The 22,559-nt window shown below is 44.1% G+C and overlaps 5 protein-coding genes across 7 annotated transcripts; all 5 read left to right on the top strand.

Annotated features, from left to right (window-relative positions):
• Positions 1-548: 548 nt before the first annotated feature.
• Positions 549-3,934, top strand: LOC129592267 (uncharacterized). The gene is made up of 7 exons (XM_055488258.1): positions 549-749; positions 979-1,164; positions 1,608-1,726; positions 1,787-2,048; positions 2,544-2,657; positions 2,723-3,078; positions 3,550-3,934. The coding sequence occupies exons 1-7, from the start codon at positions 549-551 to the stop codon at positions 3,932-3,934; spliced, it is 1,623 nt and encodes a 540-aa protein (XP_055344233.1).
• Positions 3,935-4,755: 821 nt separating this feature from the next.
• Positions 4,756-8,147, top strand: LOC129592306 (N-lysine methyltransferase SMYD2-B-like). Of its 3 annotated transcripts, none has more exons than XM_055488317.1 (8): positions 4,756-4,865; positions 4,999-5,247; positions 5,667-5,855; positions 6,111-6,223; positions 6,283-6,526; positions 6,771-6,884; positions 6,950-7,305; positions 7,591-8,147. In XM_055488317.1, exons 2-8 carry the CDS (start codon positions 5,047-5,049, stop codon positions 7,913-7,915), a joined length of 1,542 nt encoding a protein of 513 aa, XP_055344292.1. In that variant the 5' UTR covers positions 4,756-4,865; positions 4,999-5,046; the 3' UTR covers positions 7,916-8,147. The 3 variants fall into 3 exon arrangements, with proteins under 3 accessions (XP_055344292.1, XP_055344291.1, XP_055344290.1); XM_055488316.1 differs by having other exon boundaries at positions 4,779-4,865; positions 5,004-5,247; XM_055488315.1 differs by lacking the exon at positions 4,756-4,865 and having other exon boundaries at positions 4,878-5,247.
• Positions 8,148-8,646: 499 nt separating this feature from the next.
• LOC129592314 (uncharacterized) lies at positions 8,647-11,753 on the top strand. The gene is made up of 8 exons (XM_055488328.1): positions 8,647-8,749; positions 9,100-9,324; positions 9,520-9,684; positions 9,940-10,052; positions 10,155-10,398; positions 10,493-10,606; positions 10,690-11,039; positions 11,136-11,753. The coding sequence occupies exons 2-8, from the start codon at positions 9,136-9,138 to the stop codon at positions 11,488-11,490; spliced, it is 1,530 nt and encodes a 509-aa protein (XP_055344303.1). The 5' UTR covers positions 8,647-8,749; positions 9,100-9,135; the 3' UTR covers positions 11,491-11,753.
• Positions 11,754-12,483: 730 nt separating this feature from the next.
• LOC129592316 (uncharacterized) lies at positions 12,484-16,101 on the top strand. Its single transcript, XM_055488330.1, has 7 exons — positions 12,484-12,844; positions 13,165-13,326; positions 13,576-13,685; positions 13,857-14,121; positions 14,219-14,332; positions 14,809-15,158; positions 15,593-16,101. The coding sequence occupies exons 1-7, from the start codon at positions 12,650-12,652 to the stop codon at positions 15,900-15,902; spliced, it is 1,506 nt and encodes a 501-aa protein (XP_055344305.1). The 5' UTR covers positions 12,484-12,649; the 3' UTR covers positions 15,903-16,101.
• Positions 16,102-19,046: 2,945 nt separating this feature from the next.
• LOC129592329 (uncharacterized) lies at positions 19,047-22,324 on the top strand. Its single transcript, XM_055488340.1, has 7 exons — positions 19,047-19,384; positions 19,732-19,905; positions 20,300-20,409; positions 20,649-20,912; positions 21,048-21,161; positions 21,406-21,755; positions 21,969-22,324. Exons 4-7 carry the CDS (start codon positions 20,697-20,699, stop codon positions 22,276-22,278), a joined length of 990 nt encoding a protein of 329 aa, XP_055344315.1. The 5' UTR covers positions 19,047-19,384; positions 19,732-19,905; positions 20,300-20,409; positions 20,649-20,696; the 3' UTR covers positions 22,279-22,324.
• The last annotated feature ends 235 nt before the right edge of the window (positions 22,325-22,559 follow it).

Raw genomic sequence — 22,559 nt, 5'->3', positions numbered from 1 at the left:
ATCGGACATGCTGACGAAGGCGCTCGGAGGGATCAAGGTCAAATCCATCACCGGACTGCTCGGGATGCATGGACTGAATGACCGCGGACTGGGTGAAGGGGGGTGTTAGAATAAATGAGTGTAACCGTTACTAATGTCTGTTACTCATGTTGGCACCCAGCCCCTTTGTCATACACCGGCCTTAAAGGCGAAGTTGTTACTCAGAAGTTTAGTCAATCTGACTGTTTTACTGAGTATATAAGAAGCTACAATTACAATGTTAACGACACTTGGAATTACTCTTCATTAAAGCAAACTACCAAAACCACCTTAATTGTATCAAGAATACTTGTACCGGATTTAGTGGCACTGGCGTACCGGATTTACGTTATGCCAGCGTAATGTAGCTTTGTTAAATAGTTCTTCTTACAAGCTTTCTATCTGTAAGCACTGCGTAAATTTTTTCTAGTCTCATTTTGTAAACAATTCACACATTGCTCTTTTCACAACTACTGTCGACTATCGTTAATGCCTGAATAACCCTTAAATTTTTTGACGACTAAGATTGAATGGAGATCCAGGAGCCCGTTTTAAGCGTCGGCAGCCGTTTGTTTTCTCCTGGCGACATCATAATGTCATGTAGTCCGCTGGTGTGGGTCCTCGAGCGCGCCGCATACAAAACACACTGCGCTTATTGCTTCCATGATAACCAGGCACTGCGCAAATGCTCGGGATGTCAGGTGCATCACTACTGTAACGCCACTTGTCAGGTATGATAAGAAAAACGTTATAAACGATAAGCAATCGTTTATTATTTGGTAATATTTCGGTTCATAATGATTGACTGGTTATGGAGAACCCACCAGAGAGCTTAGCGCCAGTTTTACTACTGTAAGAAGCCGCTATCACCACCTCTTAATATCGATATTTCACGTAGAATCTATGCTTTCACATTAGAACTTCCGTTGAAGCACTTGTTGAGTGACTGGTATGATGCAGGTCGCCGACTGGAAGATGGAGCATAAGCTGGAATGCGCAGCGTTGAGAGAGATTATCGGTAGGGACGAAGACGTCGCCCCCATGACGATGGTTAGCGGACCTTTGGGTAGAATTAAATCGAACACCTTTACCATGACTAAAGGCGCCTTTACCGATATGATGTGCAAGTTGGATTTCAAACTTCAGGTAAGCGTAGTACCAATGAAAAGAAAGCGCAATCAATAATTTAATTACCGCATAATACGGTACAGTCTGTAGATACCAGACTTCCAGTACTAATCGTGATTCCTGAATGCACAACAATGAACCTTTAGCATCGTTCTATGCTTGTCATTCTTCGATCGTATCATTAATTTTGTATTTTACTTTATTGTGTTATTATTAGCAGTTAATGCGGTGTTGAAAGTTTTTTATACGAAAGTAAGGACTTACATCATACTGTACAGTTACTCGTACTCCGCTACAGGATTCACATTAGTGCTGTAACAGCATACTAAAGAGTTCCGTGGCGCAGCAACTATAATAGATATTCCATCTGTAAACGTTTGACGTTATTAAAACTTTGCTAAATTTCTTTATTGCAAAGAAAGATGTTGGACTTTTTCTTATTGAAAATATACTTTTTCCAGAGGAACGTGGTAATAGATATCCCCGGGATAGGTCCGAAATGTGCCAGAGAACTTCTGCTCATGCTGCCCACAAATCCCGCGCAACGGGAAATCGAGAGCATTATGCAGTTAAACTCAGAGTAAGCACAAAAAAGGTATTTTTGTGCGGATTCTTAATAAATTTTTCGCTCTTTTCAAAGTACGTCTATCTGGCCGGAAAATATGATACCCCGCAAAGACACGCTGCTCTACTACGGTATTATCAGTTACAACGCGTGGCCTGTGTACAATGCGATGACCGGCAGCACCAAAGCCCCGATCGGTTTCGCTTTGTATCCACAAGCGTCGCGGCGCAAAATGACGCCAGTATGCTGGGATGTCAATGTTGTGGCCAACTGCCGCAGCCGACAGTTAGTGCTACATGCCGTGCAAGATATTCCGCGTTTTACCGGACTGCAGGATGTAAGTACTGTAAAGTGTAAACCACTGCATCTTGTTGAACTCTCGCACAAATCGCCGCTGATTGTTCGACGTGGTGCTGCTTGCCTAATACTGCACTTAATATGGAAAGCCATCTAGAAACGACCGACCCGAGAAACCTAGAAAGTCAAACGTGTGTGCTGATGGAAAACCACGCGAGACTATTAGTTAACCGTAACTTTGCCGCTAGGAAGAAATTATTTACTGTATTCTGCACTGTGCAGTTTAAGCGACATAGTATTTATCAGTCATAAAAATGTTTTTGCCGCCGCAGATATGGATCGGGTCGCCCGTTTCTAGGTGGGCTTTTTACAAAAAGCACAGTACATGTATCATGAATGTACTTGCCTTTTTCGTTAGTTCGCCATTATTTCTTCATGGTTTCCTGCCGATAACGGTCGCGAATATTCGTTTCCATCGCAAATTTCACGAATTGTGTAAGCGACGATCGTTTCAAAATTGTCACATTGCTTGCAGTTCCGATATTGCGAACTCCTGGAGCCATCTCGCCAAACAAGAACGGAACGTAGCGATGAATTTCAGAAGCGTTACGGTTACCCGTGTCCTTGCCGCAGCTGCACGGAAGAATATGTACTAACCTTTAATCCCTGGTTTGAAAACGTTAAACGATATTTTGCATTTCCGAACGTTTTTAGGATGCTGACATCAATCCGTTACAATGTGTGACCAGCGGATGCACCAATCGGATTCCGAGCGACAGCCGAGCACTGACAGCCTGCTCGGAATGCGGTGCCCTCAACGGTGAACGATTGGCTCAATTCCGGGGTTTGGTGCAGAAGTACGAGGGTTTGAAGTGGTGCTGCAATAGGAATCCCAATACGTGGATAGACTGCGTCACGAATCTCGTCCAGGAACTGGATATGGCGGGCATCCTGCAGACAGATGCGCATTTCCGCTTCGTCTGCGGCTGGATTTTACCGCGCAAGTATTTCAAGGAAAACCGTTTAGAAGATGGCTGGAAGATGATGGAGAAGTTGACTATCTCTGTTCGGTAAACGGTTCAAATCGATTCTGCTGGTTTTCAGTAACAATAGCAAAAACAACATCGTTTATCGGTGATTTACCCATTTACAGCGCAGGTTTTACGCACATATTGTAGCCGTTTCATACACTATAGACGAAGGGGTTTATGTACGGGAAAGAGTCACTTGTAGCGTTTGTAGTAACTTTTTACTGCTTGCAAGCACAAAACGCACTGGATGCACCACACTGCAAGCGGCCTCCCGTTTACAATCTATAGTCTAACATAAGATGACTGCAACATTCATACTAGAAATTATACAAGATTTTGTTAGAGAGTTACATAGTTTATTATCAGTTACTCTAGCGGCGCTTAGAAGGTGGGTTACAGAGTGGAAATTTACGGTGTGGTGGTGTACGGAAATTTGCATACACACTGCGCGATATGCAGGGCAGCGTGTGTATGCTAGTGTCAGTAATAATAACAAGAAAATTCATTTAGGAGGATGTATCCAAAATATGATCTTTTTCGCTATCTTCAACTAACGGACCAGGCAACGTCTTCCTCTATAGCGCTGCACAGACGAGTGATGAATTGGGTTGATCAGCTATTGGAAGCAGAACTGGGATTGGGAGGACCGCGACCGGGGAAAATAGAAACGGAGGGACAGCGACCGACGAAAAAGGAACTGGAAGCATTAACTGCTCACATAAGTTGTCCGGTCCTCCGTTACTGTCAAGGGGCCAAAGAAATCGTTGTTGTTTTGTTTGGTGACAAGTCGAAGGAGGTTCAGAAAGCCGATACTGTACTGGAAGGAGTGGCTGCACTTTTTGGTCAAATCGAGCAGATTTTCGCGAGAGTTGGTCAAAATAAATTTGAATTATGAATGTGTTATTACGTTTGACTACACTTTAAATTTAAGATTTCATTTCTTTTTCCCGAATTCCAATCAGTCGCTGTTAATTGTATCATATCGGGAGGTGATGGATTTCCGAACTGGTATCTAATACTAGTACGTAATAACTCTCTTCACAGTGCATTCACTGACAGTGGCCGGTTATCCATTTACTGTACTACTTACTGTACCTGATTTCCTTAACGGGCGGAGCAAAATTGTGTTTACTGAATTCTACAGCCCTGATTTAACCGAATTACTGTCTTGGTGTCTTTACCGTATAAAATTCTGCTCTATACTTGACGGGAACGAACCGAAAACAGGTCACTAATTCAAAAAAATGTCTGTGTTACGGAAGTGGAAAATAGTAATATGTTCTTATATATTCTATACGCGTTTTGCTTCTTTATTGCGTCACTTCCTTACTGTATCATCACGCTAGTGCATTGGATTTCTCGCAACGTGGATGTGAACATAATGCATCAGTCGTACCTGGAAAGAACAAGGACGATTTTATACCCACAAAAATGGAAACCGATAAAATTGTAATCGGCGGTACTGAAAAACAATCTACTTACTGAAAAATCAAAGCAGTTAGGAACGAAGTGATTTTTATTTCATAAAATACTGAAGGTGCAATACACTGAACATAGAGCAAAGACAGAGTAACAGTTAATCACAGTTACGAACAGCCAACAGCTGAACTCACCGTTAGCCTGATTGGATTCCGGAGTAACGCCTACCGTACGTGACACGCAGATTGGTGCAATCTTCACGGCGTACACTAACAGTACACACACTCACTTCATGCACATTACGTGTTTTTAAATTCATTTTAAAATCCAAGTCTTGCAGCAAGAAGTTGCGTCTTCTATCGTTCTTAATTTTGTCATTGATACGTAGAAAGCGCATTTCGTAGAAGGTAACCGTTTAGTCGAAACAGTACTTGTTGCACTTTTCGTCATGACTGCAGCACCTGCACACTCACAGCAGTCACTAGTACTCTCAGCCTCCTGACTGTATTAAGTTTATGATTTTGATATTTTTTTAACTAGCACAGCTTTTACCCAATCGCTTCGGATTAATTTTTGGACTGTGGTGGAATGGAGACCCAGGAATCTGTACCGATCACTGAGAAGCGTTCCTTCGCTCCTGGCGATGTTGTCATGGCCTGTGATCCTTTGGTGTGGGTCTTGGAGCGCAGTGCGTACAAAACCCACTGTGCGTTTTGCTTGAAGGATGGCCAGGGATTGCGTAAATGTGCGGGATGTCAACTGCATCACTACTGTAATACCACGTGCCAGGTAAGAGGAAACGATAAAGTTTATGAAATAATAAATTTTGGTGCGTCGCGGTATGGTCGTAGAGACCTCACCAGTCCCTAAGCCAGAACCGAACTTTTTTCTTCCACAAGAAACGAATGTTAGTGAGGCCGTTGTAAAGGGATGGGGGAGAGTGGCAGTGAGAGATTTGGCAGCCCCCAGGTTCTCGCAAATTTAGACAGGTTCTCTGTGAGGGTTGGATGGAGTCATCTGAGGAAAATTTTGGCAGCGTACTTTCGATTCGTTTTTTTGCCTCCGGTTGGCGAACGTGGGGTCGCTCGCCTAAATTTGCCACTGGCTATGCTCTCGGCCTTTTTCCTATAGGTGTATGCTCATTATCACTGTCGTTGAAGATGCCAATAAAATATTGTTGACTTGTGCTGTAAGACTTTCTGCGACAGACCGCGGACTGGAAAATGGAGCATAAAGCGGAATGCGCCATGCTGAAGCAGATGGGTTTAGTGAACGGGGAGACGGAGCCCACGGTTATCCTGTTGGCCGGGCTTCGAGGTGGCCGAACATCGCAGCCGTTTCCCATGTCTACTGATATCTTCCGGGATATGACGACCAAGTTGGACTTCAAAGTTAAGGTAAAAAATGCGAGGGGAAGCAACTTTCGAAGCAGATACATATTAAACAGCGTATTACAACGACTCGTTGCTCTTGTTACTGATCTCATATTTGCTCATACCGGAATGCAGTAATGTGAATCTTCACGTTTTATACCGTCTAATACCTTTACTAATACCGTCTTGGCGTCTTCTACAAAGCATTGGTGTGGTAACAGGTTTTCCGTAAATATTGAAAATGCTTGTTCACTGGAAGCGAAATGAATGATTTTTTAGAGAAACGCGATGATGGACGTCTCTGGAATGGGCTCGAAATCTGTTGCAGAGGTTCTGCGCATGATGCCAGCCAATCACGCGGACCCGGAATCCCATCCCGTACTGCCTTTCGAGTAAGCTAATTTACGTTATTTAGATCGAGCGAATTCCTCATTATTTTTCCTTTTCACAGAAAGTCCTCCATGCTCCCGGATAAATCCATCTATTATGAAATTCTAAGCTACAACACATGGCCCCTGTACGATGTACTGACCGGCTATGGCAAGGATCCCATCGGTTTCGCCCTGTATTCACAAACCGTGCGACACCAAATGACGCCGGTGTGCTGGGATATCAATGTGGTGTTGAACCGCCGCGGACGACAATTATTCATCCATGCCGCAGAAGATATTCCGCAGTATACCGGACTGAAAGATGTGAGTTATCGATGTTGAATATTCGAAACATTCGACGAAATGCTACTTTATTAGTAATAAAATTACTTAATTAATAATGTATCCTACCTCTTACGTAACAGATAATAATAAATAATATTTGTGTAAGCGGTATAACTGCGCTTCGTATTCGCGTCACAATACAGTTTTTCGCTGCTTTGGATACTTGATTTTCCGATAGAAAACTGAAGCGATGTTTACGCTTTCTTTCGTTTTTTATTCACAGTTGCGATACAGCGAACTAATGGAACCGTCGCGCCAAACTTGCGAGGAACGTCGCGGTGAATTCCGAAAGCGTCACGGTTATCCGTGTCCTTGCCGCAGATGCACGGACGAATACGTACGTACTGCGCTTTTCAGATCAAATATTTAAATCACATTTAATACTTCTGTTGTCTTCTGTAGGACGCGGACATTAATCGCCTACGATGTGTGACGGTTGGATGCACGAATCGCATTCCAAGCGACCGTCGTGCACAGGCGGCGTGCTCAGAATGCGGTGCCATCAATCGCAGCCGGCTGGTGCAATTCCGTCGTTTTGTGCAAGAGTACGAGGGACTGAAATGGCGTCACAACGGAACTGCTTCCATGGCGATGAACATGATGATGAATCTCGGCCACGAGGTAGAAAATGCCGATATCCTGCAGCCGGACGCGCATTTTCGTCACGTCTGCGCCTGGATGATCCCGAACAAATACTTCAATGAGAACCGCTTGGAGGAGGGCTGGAAGATGACGGTGGGATTAACTCTCTGTGTCCGGTACGTTTCTCGGTAGCTTTCTTTAACTGCATAATACTAACGGTAGCCGAAAGGAATAAAATTCGTTTAATTTCCATTTATGTAGCTTATGTAAAGTTTTTATAAATATTATTGAAAACATCGATTTATAATTACTGAGCCTGTACATATAATTAAATTAATATTTGAATGTTTTTTCACTATTTTTAATGACTTTCTAATGTACGTACTACGGTGAAATGGTAATACCTACAGATAGTAATACGAGTACTCGGTAGCGGTAGTATGACGAACAGGTCTGTGTAGGAAAATCTATCCAAAGTATGATGTTTGTCGCGGCCTCCAGCTAATGGGACAGGGAATTACCGCCTCCACAGCGCTGTACCAACGAGCGGTGAATCGGACAGGTCGGCTGCCGGGACCGGGGAAAAATGAGTTGGGAATCTTAGCCCCTCAAATCAGTCATCTTGCCATCAAGTACTGCGAGGAGGCCAAAGAAATCTTTACGGTTTTGTTTGGTGAAGAGTCCCAGGAGGTCCAGCAAGCCGAAGCTGCGCTGGAGCGAGTGACTACCAATATACGCCCCATCGAGCGCGCTTTTCGCGGCAGCGGATGGAAAGCCAAGAAATAGTGATTTTGTTATTTCAGTGGCTGTTCTGTTCATTTCGGTAACTGCTGTGTTTTCTAATGTCAGTTTTTCTGTTTTTCCATTAGGTCAACCAAACGATGTTTTGTAACTGGAAACTTTATGTTCTGTTAACTGTGGAAAATGGTAATATTTATTTCACCAACAGCGGAAAGAAGTTCTACAGACATTGTCAATTTAATTTCTGGCATGGAAAACTGAAAAGTCAGCCTGTTGATTGGGCATTGAAAGCAGACATGTTTACATTGAATAACTGTTGTTACAGTATTAACATCTTTGCCATGAGTAGTAATCTTATTGATAATTTAGCAGAAGGCATTAACAATACTTTGTACAAGAAACAGCTTTGCTGGCTACAAGGCGAAATATAAAATTAACGTTTTGATTTCTAATATTACGACTGTGGACGGATGTGCGGTATAGAAGTAGTGCTCTTCCAGGGTGCACATCTTTTGTCATAATTATGTGGCAAAATTTCGGCAATCACCACTGTGACCTGTTGCCAATGTGATCTACCGGAGTCCAGTTGATTTGTTCCTGGTTGTTGTGTGGCTGGCAGCTGGCTGCAAATACGGCGATCGCCAACTGCCAAGTATGAACGGACGCTGTGGTGGCCCGTTTAGTCATTGGGTGGAATGGTCTCGGACCGTGGCAAAGGTAGTTTCTGTGTTATTCTCGCGAGTTCTCGGCCTGTTGATGAGCAGCTGATTCTGCGTTCTTTGCAACCTGCAAGGTGGTGGGCTGGATGCCTTGAATACACTTGCAACCTGCAGCGCACCGGATGTTTTTAATCTGAAACCTGCTGCTTTGCTTCATTCGGTTAGTTTTTATCGAAACGGTTCATTTTACAGGATAATCATCGGTTCGTATCTCTGAGCTCAAATTTGGTGAAGCTTTGAGTCTGATTCAGTGACTCTGAAGTCTGAACGCTCAGCATGTCTCTGGAATCGGCATGCAAAATCCAAATATGAGTCACTACTTGATCGCCAGTTACGTATACAGTATGTAGTCGGCGCAAGTTCTACCATAGAGGGAACAAACAAACGCCGCGTCACTTTGCTCCGCTGTCAGCGCTCTGTATGAGAGGAGCAATCAGTTTAAATCACCGTATCGAATTTCCGAATTCGCGAACCATTTTAATACTGTTTCTGAATTGTTTTCCTCTACAGATTAATAGGTTCTCCTGTTTGAAGTTCTCCGTGAAAATGGCATCAAAAGTGGCTGGTAAGCGTTCTTTTTTTGCTGGCGAGCTGGTGATGTCCTGTGATCCGATGGTATGGATGCTGGAGATCAGCGCCTACAAAACGCACTGTGCCTACTGCTGGAATAAAAGCCCGGGATTACGAACATGTTCGGGATGTCGACTGCACCGCTACTGCGATTCGGATTGCCAGGTACGTTGGTTCTTTTTTCTACCAAACTGCGGTAGAAGTGTAGATGAAAGCATCAATAAATGCAAAACAAGACGGAGGACTGCCTAGTCCGTGCACACTGGTATGGGAGTAATGGGACGACTTTGGGCCGTTGCAGTTTTCAGACAGCGTTAAAATTTTAATATGTTGCTGATTATGTCGTTTGGTTGAGAATAGGCCGCTGATTGGAAAGTGGAGCACAAACTGGAATGTGCCATGCTGAAGGAACTCGGCAATGAAGACGCACGGGATGCAGCGGCAAACAACCCTCCGTTACCCATTTATCTCCGTTCTTTGCCTGTGGCCTCTCACTTGACCACAAAATTGATCAACAAAATCAGGGTACAGTAAAACCAATTTTATTGCAAATAAAGTGCCATGATAGGGTGTAAGTGTAACATACGGGAATGCGACGGTAGAGTCGCTCTCCGTATGGCCGTTTTAAGTAATCTGCCTCCGACTATTAATTACCTGCAGTCAAACCTAATGTACAGTACAGTACTTGAATAAAATTATTAGACTCGTGGTGTAAGCTCCATTATGATGGCCATTGTACGTAATACGGCTGCTTATTGTAGTCCTTTTACGGTTCTTTAGATGAACGCGACGATGGACATCCCGGGGATGGGTCTGCAATCAGTCGAAGATCTTCTGCTCATGCTGCCCGCTAATCCCCTGAAATCGGAAGTTGAACGCATGGTGCAAGAGAAGTAAGTTATTGTTTTCTCTGACGCGTCCGTAAAGTGCTCCATAGTTTAGTCTTACGTACGAGTTATGATGCGAATACTGCTCACGGATTTGGGCAATTCCAGGGGAGCCGAACCGCTTCTCCAGGACCTCACAACTTGTATGGGGATTCTCAGTTATAATGGTGTGAACATTTACGATGTACTCAACCCCTTCTCCGCACCGATCGGCAGAGCGGTGTATCCACAAGCACCGCGAGGAGAAATGACGCCGGTGTGCTGGGATATCAATGTAGTGATGAACCGCCACGGACGGCGCTTGTTTATCCATGTTGTGGAGGACATTCCGCAGTTTACTGGTCTTGGAGACGTAAGTGTCGTACTCTTGTGCAAGATCTCGTCTTACGTAGAAATGCTCAGCAACGTCCGTTTTGTTACTCTGTTACCATTTATGTTCTTTTAAGTTGCGCTATAACGACATGGAGGATCTATGGTACATGACCAGAGCGGAACGACGCGCTCATTTTGAGCTGCGTCACGGGCGTCCATGTACTTGCCGCAAATGCACGGAAGCATATGTACGTTTTTAATCAACTTTGAGGCTGAACGTCGGAGTCCGTTGCATGGCAGTCTATCTGAAGCTTTAACCCTTGTATTTTAGGATGCCGACATCAATCCACTGCAATGTGTGACGGTCGGATGCAGCAATCAAATTCCAAGCGACAATCGTGCACTGGAAGCTTGTTCGGAATGTGGTGCCCTGAACGGAGAGCGACTGACGCAGTTTCGTCGCTTTGCACAGCAATACGCGACGATTAAGAGTAACTGCCCGGAGGAGTACCAGATGGCCATGATACTGCAACTTTGTAAGAAACTGGAGACTGCTGGCATCCTGCAGCCGGATGCGCATTTCCGTTATGTCTGCGGCCAGCCATTAGCACAAAACTATTATAATCAGAATCGCTTCGACGAAGGCTGGAAAATGATGAAAGATTTTGGAACTGTTGTGCGGTACTTTCACATCTGGGAATAAAATTGACATTACAGTAAATCAGGCGTAAAATCCAGAAACTGTAGGCGTAACACTATTGCATGTCCACTCTACAGGAAGATTTGTCCAAAGTATACGATTATTCGCGCTGCTTGGCTGCTTGCCATTGGGCGGGATACTACCGAAGCGTTGGAAACACGAATACTGAGTGGCATTGCCCAGCTGCCGGAGCCGGCGAAGCAAAAGCTGCAGACGTTGGCTGGGGATGTGTGCCGTCTCATGTTGGAGTATGCTGATGAGGCGAAGGATATTTTTTCTGTTTTGTTTGGTAATGAGTCACTGGAAGCGCAGATGAACGATGCTTGGGTTGAGAAGATAACGTCGACGGTATGCCGCATTGAGGAGGCTTTCACGACATCTGACAGTGATAACTCCAAGGGTCCTTTTAAGTCGATGTGTTCGTTGATGTGACGTTTTGCTCAATTTACTCTGCGGCGAATCTGCGCTGATGCTTTTATGTATGTTTTGAAAACTGGTAGATGTCCAAAACTGTAATTCAGTTTGACGTGCATTTCAGAGTTCTTGTGCCATGTGGGCGCATTGCCCTTGTTGACGGGCTGCGAAATTCCTTGCGATCTGGATACTGTACAGTCTCACGCCGCGATGTCTACGGCGGCTGGCATTGAGCCATTTCAGTGCAATTCATTTGTGAAGTAACGAAGTTATGTAAAGTCATTCTCCGATCCGATTCTTAAATCAACATTCTCCGATCAGTAAACCAACATTCTCCGATCTTGGCTTTCTGGCTGAAAAGGGTGTGAAAGTTATACAGAGAACTGAGAAGAAGTGCCCCTATCTTATAGTCGGGAGACTCGGGACGGTTAGGTTCTCAGCGTCATGCATGCAGTAAAAGGTTAAAAATTTGAAGCAAATCGATCCATAATCAGACTTTTGGTAGACCTAAAGTATACCTAAAGGCTAAAGGCGCTTAAACTTTTTGGAATTTTCTTGCAGCCATAACTTCTCAACCGGATGTGGAGCGCATAAGCGGTTTTCTCATGCAAACAACACAAATTTCGTCGATTTAAAATGTCACAATGATAAGGCTCTGAAAAAAGTATTTGGGAGGGAAAGGGAAAGTTTTCGTGCATGTGCTGGAATTTGGTACTGTGTATCTTCCCTTAAGAGGAGGCTCACTGTAATGTGTAACAAACAGCAGCGCCTTGCTTCATTCATTCCAATTTCCAGTTACACACATTTCCAGTTGTTTGTCAGTGAAGTTGCCAACTATTTGTAGTCTCGTACTCGTAGCAGTCCGGGCAGTCCGGAAGTAAGCGACATAACGTAGCTGCCTGCCATTAGCGTACGCATGGCGGCAGCCACATAATGCTTCAAGATCCAAAAAGCCAAATTCATAATACTTTGTATTATTTTACAAATAAATTCTTCATTACGAGTTACGAGTTATGACTTTACGAGTCTTCCTTTGTTGTCGATTTAGCAACGTTATTACTTATTACCACCTACTCCGATAAAAATTCGACTTTTGAGTTTTGTTCCATACGACCTATCGCGGTCTGTTGTCTGTACTTTGTCAAAATTTTCGATAGTTATCAGTGCGATAACAGCGATGGAGCCTGTGCAGGCCACAGCTGGCAGTCGTTCTTTTACAGCTGGGGAGCTTGTGGTAAGCTGTGATCCCCTGGTGTGGGTCCTGGAGAGTAATGCGTACAAGACGCGGTGTGCCTATTGTCTGAAGGAAAATCGACAGCTACGAACCTGTTCGGGATGCAAGCTGCACCGCTATTGTAGCGTGTCTTGCCAGGTATGCCATGCTCGAGTTTTCTAATCGGTAGGTTTTTTTCCACTCTCTCGCTCAGTTTGAGACATCTCGTGAATGCAGACACCTCAGTCTTCCACAATTAAAATATTACATTTGCCAAACAAATTTGCAAAAGGTACTGTAGCATAATTTTTTAAGGCTTACCAGAGGCCGAAGTCAATAAATGAAATTACTGAACCCGTTGCTGTTTATTCTGGGGTACTTGAAGTACTGCAGCCACAGTACAGCGCTGCTCACGGCTTTCAGTGACAATTTACGTAAATAGTTAAGAAGATTCAGGAGCTGTGACAGCTGCTTGTTAGACTGCCGACTGGAAAGTGGAGCATAAACTGGAATGCAGCCTGCTGAAGCAGAGCGGGACGGGCAGCTCCATGGAGACGGACCGCGGACCCTCGGGCAGCAGCACCCAGTACAGCCTGGACGTGCCGCGCGAGCTCATCCTCAAGTTGATCAACAAACTCAAGGTGCTCATACTGATCGTTCACTTTATTATTGGTGCTTTATTTGTGACTGCGATCCGGGAGTATGCGATAACGGTTTACTACTGTAGGGGATTCGTCGGCTGTTTAGTATCGCCGGCCCCCATGGTGGTTGCTTGTAGAACGCCCCTCTCGATCAGTTTTGTGGGACGCTGGCTCCCTTAAGGCTTAACTGCATGTTATTAATAACATTAATGACGTAATGTCGATCCGTTTTGTTGTTTTATTTTCCAGTTGAACACCATGATTGAGACTTCTGAACTAGGGCCGAAATCGGCCAAGGAACTGTGGAACATGCTGCCGTCTAACCCGAAGTTATCCAACATTAACCCGACGGAACAACTGTACGTTTGTCCGTCCATTGTAATTTCGTATTATCCTGATTCTCCGATTGTTATTAGCTTGTTGGTGTTGTCAAACTCACTTGATCAGTGAATACCGTTCGCTTTTCCCTCTTCACACCTATTTTAGTGCATTTTGTGTGCCGTAAAATAATTCGGCGTGTCTGTCCCTAGGTGTTTGTCGGTGGTGACGGATCCGCAGCTGGGTTGTTCCGTGGCCGACATGGTGAAGTATTACGCCAATATCGCGCACAACGCCATGCCCATCGTAGACGCGGTGATCGGGACGGCGCCCATTGGGATGGCCGTGTATCCGCTGGCCTCGCCGCGTCTCATGACGCCGGTGTGCTGGGATATGAATGTGGTGATGACCTTCCGGGGACGCCGCTTATTCGTCCGTGCTGCGGAGGATATCAACAACTACACCGGACTGAAAGACGTTAGCGAATTCTCTTACATACGATTTAATTATCATCGTGTGACAGTGAAGTTGCTAACCGTTGGTGTCCCCACAAATGACATGTACTCCCTTGCAGCTGCGCTACAATGAGATGCAGGAACCGTTCTACCTGTCACGGGCCGGGCGTCGTGCGGAATTCGAGAAACTCCACGGATACCCGTGCACGTGCCGCAAATGCACCCCACAATACGTATGTAACGCTCATCTTAATTAATTTAAATATATATTTAAATATCGATTTATTGTGTATAAAATAGGCAAATTTATAACTCGGTTAATAACTTAACAAAAATAAATTAGAAACAAAAATATATATGCACTACCACGTTCAAAAACTTTCTGATATGGTTAATATAAATTAAATTATATACGTAAACTGATATTCTAAATACGTAAGCAATAAGTCAATAAACTGATAAGTATAATTTGATTAATTTTAAGTACTGTAAACTAGTTATTTTTTGTACATATCGTAGATGTACGAGTATATTGATGACTAATACGAGTAGTTTCATAAGAAATTAATTTATAATAAATAAATACCCGGTTCGTGATAAATTCGTACTTTACGCTACTGGCAGTATTTCGTGCTACATTCATAATACATAATAAAGCAAATTACAGTAACTAGCATTAAAGCTTGAAAAATTCGCGGGTTTGTGGCAGGAAGCCGAGATCAATCCCTTTAAATGCGCTACGGTGGGCTGCACGAACCGGATTCCCAGCGATGTCCGCGCTCTGCAGCCCTGTACGGAATGCGGTGCGGTGAACAAGGAGCGGTTGAAGCGCTATCACCACTACATGCAGCAGCACGAAGCGATTAAGACACGCTTTCCCAACCAGATCCACAATCCCTTGGTAGCCGATCTCTGCAAGGAGCTGGACGCCGCCGACATCCTCCACCCGGATGCGCACATCCGCTATGTACTGGGCTGGGAAGTGCCGCGAAAACTGTACGATGCAAATCGTTTTGAGGAGGGCTGGAAGATGATGCAGGAGCTGATCGTTTGCGCGCGGTAAATCCGGATGTACTGTATTGATTTATTTTATCCAGCGAAAGAATATTTACTTTTTTAAGTAAAATGATGTTTACTTTATAAAATAATATTATTCGTATTTTTTTGGAATTCTTGCGCTATTTATAGCGTATCAGCCGTGTCTTACTAATTGTGAGTGTGCAGTCGATTGAAACGGAAGTCGCGATCCACACGTCGGAAATTCGCCAGCCTAATTTTCGTTGTAAAAATTGTTTCGTTGTAAAAATTGGTTAGAAAAAAATTTAAATTTTCAAGTTATCGGAATAAATAGTTTGTTAAATAGTTTGTTTATTTTGTGAATAATTTGCTCAGTTAGAATAAAAACTAAAATACCTGAGAGCTGAGACCTTTTGTCTAAATTTCCGAAATCAACCATTGAAAAAAGATAAAGTTAATTGTTCTAACGTTTGCAGAAATATTTATCCGAAATACGAAACTTTCCGCGCACTTGTCATGTCGATAGCCGGAGCTTCGTCGATTGACGCTCTCAAAAAACGCGTGGTCGGCCGGGTTGGTCAGCTGTCGGCAGCGGAGAAGAAGCAACTGCAGATAATGTCGGAGACAGCGTGCCCCGTTATCCTTGATTACTGCCGCGAATCTGCCAACATTTTTGAGACGCTGTATGGGGAGAACTCCAAGGAGGCCCTGGAAGGCCTTGCCCTGGTAGCGCGCACTACCCGCTACGTGCACGAGATTGAGAGGGCTTTTCGTGGTCGGAAATAGCGTGAAAGCGTGCAATTTAATTTGTTGTCGGTTAGATGGTTTGTTCTTGTCTTTTGACGTCTGCATATTTTGCTGGGTGCTTGCTTGTGCATGAAATAATACAAAAGTTTCTGAGCGGGAATCTTCATTATTTTATTCGATTAGGCTTTAATTGAACTGCTATATTTTATGGGATGAACAATTCGTCATCTACGGCAGAAGTTGGGAAGCGGATTAATCGACTGCTTATCTTCAGCAACGTTTTAGCTTACCGGTTGTTAAGGAAGGTAGTCCTGTTTTTTATATACGCTTAACTGTTACCTAATAAAAATTTTCATGGTCAAACAACAAGCAAAATGCGAATATCGGTTTATTACTGCATTTACTCCGTGAATTCCTCCAGCAAATAAGTACGATACAATTACTCGTACTACCACTTCCTTGATACCATGAAATATTGGTGATTACGTTCTTGGCGACTATAACTGTGGTCGTGGCTGAACAGTGACGATCAGTATTACAATATTCCGTTCTTAGTAGACAACGCTGAATTATTTTGATAAGATTAGCCGTATGCCCCGGAGGTGTACGAATACACACCGCTAACATCAAAATCCGGGCGGCCATTTTTGTACATCACAGCACCTCCGAACGGTGTAGCGTCGAATCCCAACTTTTCCGCTAACACTCCAGCCTGTACGTTAGCAGTTATACGTTCGTATTGTACCAGCTCGATTCCGTCCGGCAGTCCATACAACAGCGCTCTTCCCAACCGTTCCGCCACGTCAAAGCTGTCAGCAAGTAAGGGTCCAACTTTGCAAACCTTATCGCCGACGCATTTCCGGATCGCTCCATAACCCAGGATTTTACCGTCTTCGACATAAGCCAAAGCAGACGTGATTTTCGGATGATTAAGCCAAGCTTTTAAGAAGGCTCGGCGCTCCGCCGGGAAATACTTGCGGTCGAAGTGGCAAAGGTCATCAAAATCAACCTCCGAAACCGCAGCAATATGGGCATCGTCCTGATGACCGAGCACTGCCGGCTTCTTTCCAGGATACAGACGATATGTGTTAGTGGTGGTCGTCTGCTCGAATCCGTAGGCTTTATACCAGTCCACCATGTGTTCTACGGAATACATCCCGATTACTCGATCACCGGCGTGTTCCAGGCATGCTTCGAATATTTTCCGTCCACACCCTTGTCGTTGGTATGCTTTAAGGGTTAAGAAGCTGCCAATAAAAGAAAACCGGTCGTCGTAATTGCATGCCGATATCGTTGTGACAATTTCATCGTTGATCAGTCCGGCAAAGTTAGAATCGGGATCGATTAAACCGGTGAATGTGACATGATCATACGTAGCGGCGATGTTGTTCTCCTCGGCCATCTTCTCCAGCGCTGCATTGAGCCGGCTGCGAAGGTTGTCCGTATTGCAGCACTGCACATTCAGTAGATCAGACTGCGTCGATTTCGTCGTTTCCGACATTGCGTTTCTGTATTCTAACGGCTTCAAATTATAACCAAAATATTCAAAAAATGCACATTAATTTTTATTTAGACATTTCTTGGATTCCCAGCGTACAACACATTATTATGAGCTGCGCTCACTTGCTTATCGTACCGTTAACATAGCCACGCATAAATAATACTAGTATCACACTATCACGTATCATTTCAAATTCCGCTAGATCCGCACAATAGGGGTATCGTTCTACATACTAAAAATCAACCAACTTGTCACAGTTTATCAGTCTAGGTTGGCCGCAGATAAAGATATCTACATACTAATACTTCACGAATTCTTCTTGGCATTATTGGCTTTCATGCAGTCTTTAATACTCTTTATAACCGGCGTTTACGCACCACTGCTACTATTAAGACGGCTTTCTTAGCAATGCAGTGCAATGCAATGCTAACAAAATCGATAAAAGCCGTTTTTGCTAGCACAGGGCATTTGCCAAAATCGAAAAACCAATTATCACCAATTAATAACAAAACACATCGCTACTGTGGGACTACAAAGCAGCACTTAACTGCAATGGCCACACCCACCCCCTTTTGCATCCCGTTAATTACAGGCACCTTTTTCACAATTAGTTAAATAAGAACGAAGTATTTGCGATTATTAGGTACAGACACCCATTTCATTTCCCATTTTCAGGGATCTGAGGTTTATGTAAATTTTATACGTCACCGATGGCAGCGAAATTCATAAGCGTCTGTTATTTATGACCTTCCCAGCGGGGAAAACGTCAACGGTGTCCTGCCATGGCCACTTAAGACTCAAAACGTTCGATAAGATCATAAGAACAAGAAAAGCGTTGTGATGATATCTGATAATTTCGACCAGGTTGACTTAAAAAAGTAGTGGTTGTTCTATCCTTATTGTTGTTACGAAGCGAACAAAACTGTTTGATTTGCTTTGATACTCGTACGTTAGGATAAATTTAGTTTGTAATTTTACCATTTATTTATGCAGCCATAATTAGCGATGCAGTCGTCACAGCGTAATCGGAAATCGTCCGCCATTGTGTTTGCGGGAAGCATTGACTAATGACTACCAGTGTCACGAATTACTTAATTCCATCATTTTTCCATGTAATGCACTCTCCGACGTACCTACGGAATGCAACCGACTGGCCAATATGAAAAAACGGGGGTGAAAAGGGGTGGCTATAGTGATTTCCTAAAAAATTTATCTGTTAAAGGAATAACTTTTCATCGACGTGGCCTTGGGACGAAATGTCTCGCGGCGTGATGTCCTGCCAACTAAGTCTCCCGCGACGAAGCGCGACGCTGCGAAATGACCTTGCGGTGAAATTTCTGCGGCCAAAAGTCCTGCGTCGGGTTGTCCTCGGCGAAATGCCGCTTTGCCCACTGTCGCACACTGTCACTACTGGGCTTTAAAATGGGTCTCGTATTCCAACCGTATACCGTATCGACATGGTTTCGATGCAGAAACTCCTTCGCGAGAGAGTTTTTGGGTTAATTAACCTAAACATACCCAAAATGGCAAAATCACACCTCCTTCGCTTACCGGCCATTGCATACAGCCAGCCATCTCCGTGCGGTTTGGCAACCATAAAGAAGTCGAGATTTGCGGCCTGTGATGCCGACTGATGCGTGACTGATCACCGTGGAAAACATTAATTTTGAATCGGTCGAAATTTGAAATGCCTGCAACTCAAATTTCAAAGTTCATGGCACGACTGTTGCTTTTCGCTGCCTCGTTTAGCTTGTAATCAAATTTTATATTTAAGTTCGAGTTAAGTATACGCAAGTCACCGAAATTGTAAACTGGGATGGCAACTATTGAGACTTCGCAGGCTGCTTCTGGCAGGCGTTCTTTTAAGTCAGGCGATCTTGTGGCATGCTACGATCCTTTGATCTGGGTACTGACGAGTAGTGCCTACAAAACGCGTTGTGCCTCCTGCCTGCGGGAAAGTCAGGAACTGCGAACATGTTCGGGATGCAAGCTGCACCGCTACTGTAACGTGACTTGCCAGGTATGACTCTCTAAAATTTGGAAGGTTTTCTAGTTTACGATCCAGTCACGGGCAAACACCAGTTTTGCGGAATGACATACTCCGTCATTCCGCAAAACTATCGTAAAAGAAAAACACTCTAGTAACTGTCTTAATTCTCAAAGAATAACTGATAGAAAATAGTTTTGACGATTGTACGAATGTTTTGGGACAAGTGCAGACACTGAACTGCATCATTCATCATGCTGTATAGTACTTAGTTGTCTGAAAAGGCAAGTACTGCGCATTGCTGCAGTAAAAGCACTAACAGAAGACCAATTAAATCATAGTAGGTGACATTACGACTTGACAGCCTTTTGACTGACTAGTCTGACGACTGGAAGTGGGAGCATAAGCTGGAATGCAGCCTGCTGAAGCAAACCAATCAGTCGGATGGCTCCTTGGAGACCGATCGCGGACCATCGGCCTCGAGCAGCAGCACAAAGTACAGCAGCCTGGACGTTCCTCGTGATCTCATCGCCAAGTTGATCAATAAATTCAAGGTGCCTTATGATCATATGGTTTCTGTTTTACACGTTGGTTTGAAAACCTCTGTGCGCGCAATATCCGGTTGTTGAGAGATTAAAAGCCTGAACACTTTATGAGAGCAAATTTCAGATTATGGTTCAATCCTCTTGAAACTCGCACTAAAAACTGTATGACAGTAGTGCGTGGCCAGATGTGCACCACAACCGTGGTTATAACGTTTTCCAGAAATCTTAAAATAAATATTTAAAGTTATTTGCCGGTATCAAAACGTTCCTTGATTCTCCTCCATCTTCTCGATTTTCGACTGTAGCTTTGAAAGTACGGGGCCTATTTCCCCAAAGGCAGACTTCGGCTTTGTGGCGCTTAACACATGTTTTTGCCATGCTTGACGAGCTCTGTTTCTTCCAGCTGGGCGTTATGGTGGATATTCCGGGGTTCGGTCTCAAAACCGCCAAGGAACTGTGGAACATGCTGCCGTCCAATCCAAAATTAGCGCGACTTAATAAGAAAGAACAGCTGTAAGTTTGTTATGAATACGTTATTCTAGTTACTGGGATGTTCCTCATTCTTGCTGACCGCGGCGCGCGATTGTATCTGTAGTACTCCAACAACGTGTTGCAAAATTGTTAGAACATCTACTGCACCGGCAGGCAACACCGGACATCTTCGTTTGCTCGAAATACAGTGCCATCTGTTTTGTCCCATGAATTCTAATAAACTGAATAATTAATATTTATACATGTATGTCTGTTCTCAGTTCCTTGTCGAAGATCACGGATCCCAAGCTGGGGTTTTCCTTGCCGACATGGTCACCTTTTCTGCGAATATCGCCTACAACGCTATGCCCATCGAGGATACGCTGAACGGTGTGGCACGCATTGGTACAGCGGTTTATCCACTCGCGTCACCTCGTCTTATGACACCGGTGTGCTGGGATACAAATGTCGTGCTGACTTTTCGAGGACGACGTTTGACCATACACGCTGTGGAGGATATCAGCAACTACACCGGACAGAAAGATGTCGGTGAAATTTCTCGCAACATCAAACCTTCAACTAACTGTCCACCGTCTGTAGCCTTTTCACTGGCTAGGCTTGACGTTAACACAGAAGTGGCTCAGTTCTTTTGCAGTTATGGAAAGTGCATTCTTTTGCAGCTGAGATACAATATCATGCCGGAACCGTTCTATATGACACGAGCCGAGCGTCGTGCGGAGTTCGAAAAACTGCACGGATATCCCTGCACATGCCGCAAATGCTCTCCGCAATACGTACGTGAAGTTCGTCTCAGCGCGTCAGTAATTCAAAAAATTTTTATTAAACTGAAATGAGTAAACGAATGCAAAAATAAATAAATAACCTACATAACATGTACACATTCTAAAATTAGTAATGCACGTTGAAGCAAATAAACTACCAATTTTAGATGACCAGTATAAGCTAAATGATGTAAAAAGGTGTACTGAATTTGTTCTAAGTTGACATCATTGTTTGAAGATTTCGTTTTTGTTGCAGGATGCCGACATCAATCCACTGAAATGCGTGAACATGGGCTGTCCGAATCGAATTCCCAGCGACGACCGTGCTCTGCAGCCCTGTTCGGAGTGCGGTGCGCTGAACAAGGAACGGTTGGTGCGCTTCCGTCGTTTCTTGCAGCAGCATGAGAACGTGAAGATTCGCTTTCGGAAAGAACTCCACGTGCCCATGATGATGGATCTATGCAAGGAGATGGACGCGGTCGACATTCTGCAGCCGGATGCGCATATCCGTTACGTGTGCGGCTGGGGATTACCAAGGACGCTGTACGATGACAATCGCTTTGAAGAGGGCTGGAAAATGATGCAGGAGTTCATCGTTTGTGCACGGTAATTCGGCATGTGTTCATTCTGTTTAATAAAATTTGGCGTGTTGCCGTTAGTACTCCCGAATAATTAGAACGCTGTATTTATCGGAATTTACGAAAATAGGCCATTAAAGCACGTATGAATGTGTTTCGATGTGTGTCAATGTGGTTTCGCAAATCTCTTGTACTTTGAACAAACCTTGTTAAAGGATTTAATCAAAAAGTTTTTTTGCAGAAATATTTACCCGAAATACGAAGTCTCTCGCGCTATTGTTCTGTCGCTGGCCGGAATGTCGGCGGCTATTGCTCTCAAGAAACTTGTGGTCCAGCGGGCTGGTCAGGTGCCGGCAGCGGAAAAGGAGCAACTGCAGGCGATGTTGGACACGGCTTGTCCGGTTATTCTCAATTACTCCCACGAATCCGCCGATATCTTCGTGACTCTGTATGGGGAGTTTTCTAAGCAGGCCATGGAAAGACGGGACATGCTCACACGTACCATTGCCTTGGTGCACGACATCAAGAAAGTTTTTCGTAACAGTAAATAGCGTGGGATATGCGACATTGGGCATTTTGTTTTCTGAAGTAATCATGCAAGGGTAATGATACATTGAGTGAAATCAAAAGCTGTACTGTACACTTTACTGGTTTGACTTGAGGGGTTTACACAGCTTACACTCATAGTTTTCTTCTACTTACCTTTAATAAGTACATAATAAACCTTTTGAAAGACCGGCGACCATTATAATTGCTGTCCATACAACCAATTTTTGTAGGATTCGATGTGGAAACAGTTTCTTATAAGAATCTCACTTTTACTGTGCGGTAT

Source organism: Paramacrobiotus metropolitanus, unplaced genomic scaffold (genome assembly GCF_019649055.1).
Source record: "Paramacrobiotus metropolitanus isolate TYO unplaced genomic scaffold, Prichtersi_v1.0 Parri_scaffold0000051, whole genome shotgun sequence".
In the NCBI taxonomy this organism is placed as follows: Eukaryota; Metazoa; Tardigrada; class Eutardigrada; order Parachela; family Macrobiotidae; genus Paramacrobiotus; species Paramacrobiotus metropolitanus.
The sequence above is the reverse complement of the archived record's forward strand: the minus strand, read 5'-3'. Positions and strand labels throughout refer to the sequence as shown.

What these genes read in the sequence shown, in the direction of transcription:
- LOC129592267 (XM_055488258.1), top strand. Translation starts at nt 549, where the DNA reads ATGGAGATCCAGGAGCCCGTTTTAAGCGTCGGCAGCCGTTTGTTTTCT. An exon ending in GTTTTACCGGACTGCAGGAT is followed by an intron (nt 2,049 to 2,543) that starts GTAAGTACTGTA and finishes CATTGCTTGCAG; the next exon opens with TTCCGATATTGCGAACTCCT. An exon ending in GCAGCTGCACGGAAGAATAT is followed by an intron (nt 2,658 to 2,722) that starts GTACTAACCTTT and finishes GAACGTTTTTAG; the next exon opens with GATGCTGACATCAATCCGTT.
- LOC129592306 (XM_055488317.1), top strand. Translation starts at nt 5,047, where the DNA reads ATGGAGACCCAGGAATCTGTACCGATCACTGAGAAGCGTTCCTTCGCT. An exon ending in ACTGTAATACCACGTGCCAG is followed by an intron (nt 5,248 to 5,666) that starts GTAAGAGGAAAC and finishes TTTCTGCGACAG; the next exon opens with ACCGCGGACTGGAAAATGGA. An exon ending in AGTATACCGGACTGAAAGAT is followed by an intron (nt 6,527 to 6,770) that starts GTGAGTTATCGA and finishes TTTTATTCACAG; the next exon opens with TTGCGATACAGCGAACTAAT.
- LOC129592314 (XM_055488328.1), top strand. Translation starts at nt 9,136, where the DNA reads ATGGCATCAAAAGTGGCTGGTAAGCGTTCTTTTTTTGCTGGCGAGCTG. An exon ending in ACTGCGATTCGGATTGCCAG is followed by an intron (nt 9,325 to 9,519) that starts GTACGTTGGTTC and finishes GGTTGAGAATAG; the next exon opens with GCCGCTGATTGGAAAGTGGA. An exon ending in AATTGATCAACAAAATCAGG is followed by an intron (nt 9,685 to 9,939) that starts GTACAGTAAAAC and finishes ACGGTTCTTTAG; the next exon opens with ATGAACGCGACGATGGACAT.
- LOC129592316 (XM_055488330.1), top strand. Translation starts at nt 12,650, where the DNA reads ATGGAGCCTGTGCAGGCCACAGCTGGCAGTCGTTCTTTTACAGCTGGG. An exon ending in ATTAACCCGACGGAACAACT is followed by an intron (nt 13,686 to 13,856) that starts GTACGTTTGTCC and finishes GTCTGTCCCTAG; the next exon opens with GTGTTTGTCGGTGGTGACGG. An exon ending in GCAAATGCACCCCACAATAC is followed by an intron (nt 14,333 to 14,808) that starts GTATGTAACGCT and finishes GGTTTGTGGCAG; the next exon opens with GAAGCCGAGATCAATCCCTT.
- LOC129592329 (XM_055488340.1), top strand. Translation starts at nt 20,697, where the DNA reads ATGGTCACCTTTTCTGCGAATATCGCCTACAACGCTATGCCCATCGAG. An exon ending in ACTACACCGGACAGAAAGAT is followed by an intron (nt 20,913 to 21,047) that starts GTCGGTGAAATT and finishes ATTCTTTTGCAG; the next exon opens with CTGAGATACAATATCATGCC. An exon ending in GAGTTCATCGTTTGTGCACG is followed by an intron (nt 21,756 to 21,968) that starts GTAATTCGGCAT and finishes GTTTTTTTGCAG; the next exon opens with AAATATTTACCCGAAATACG.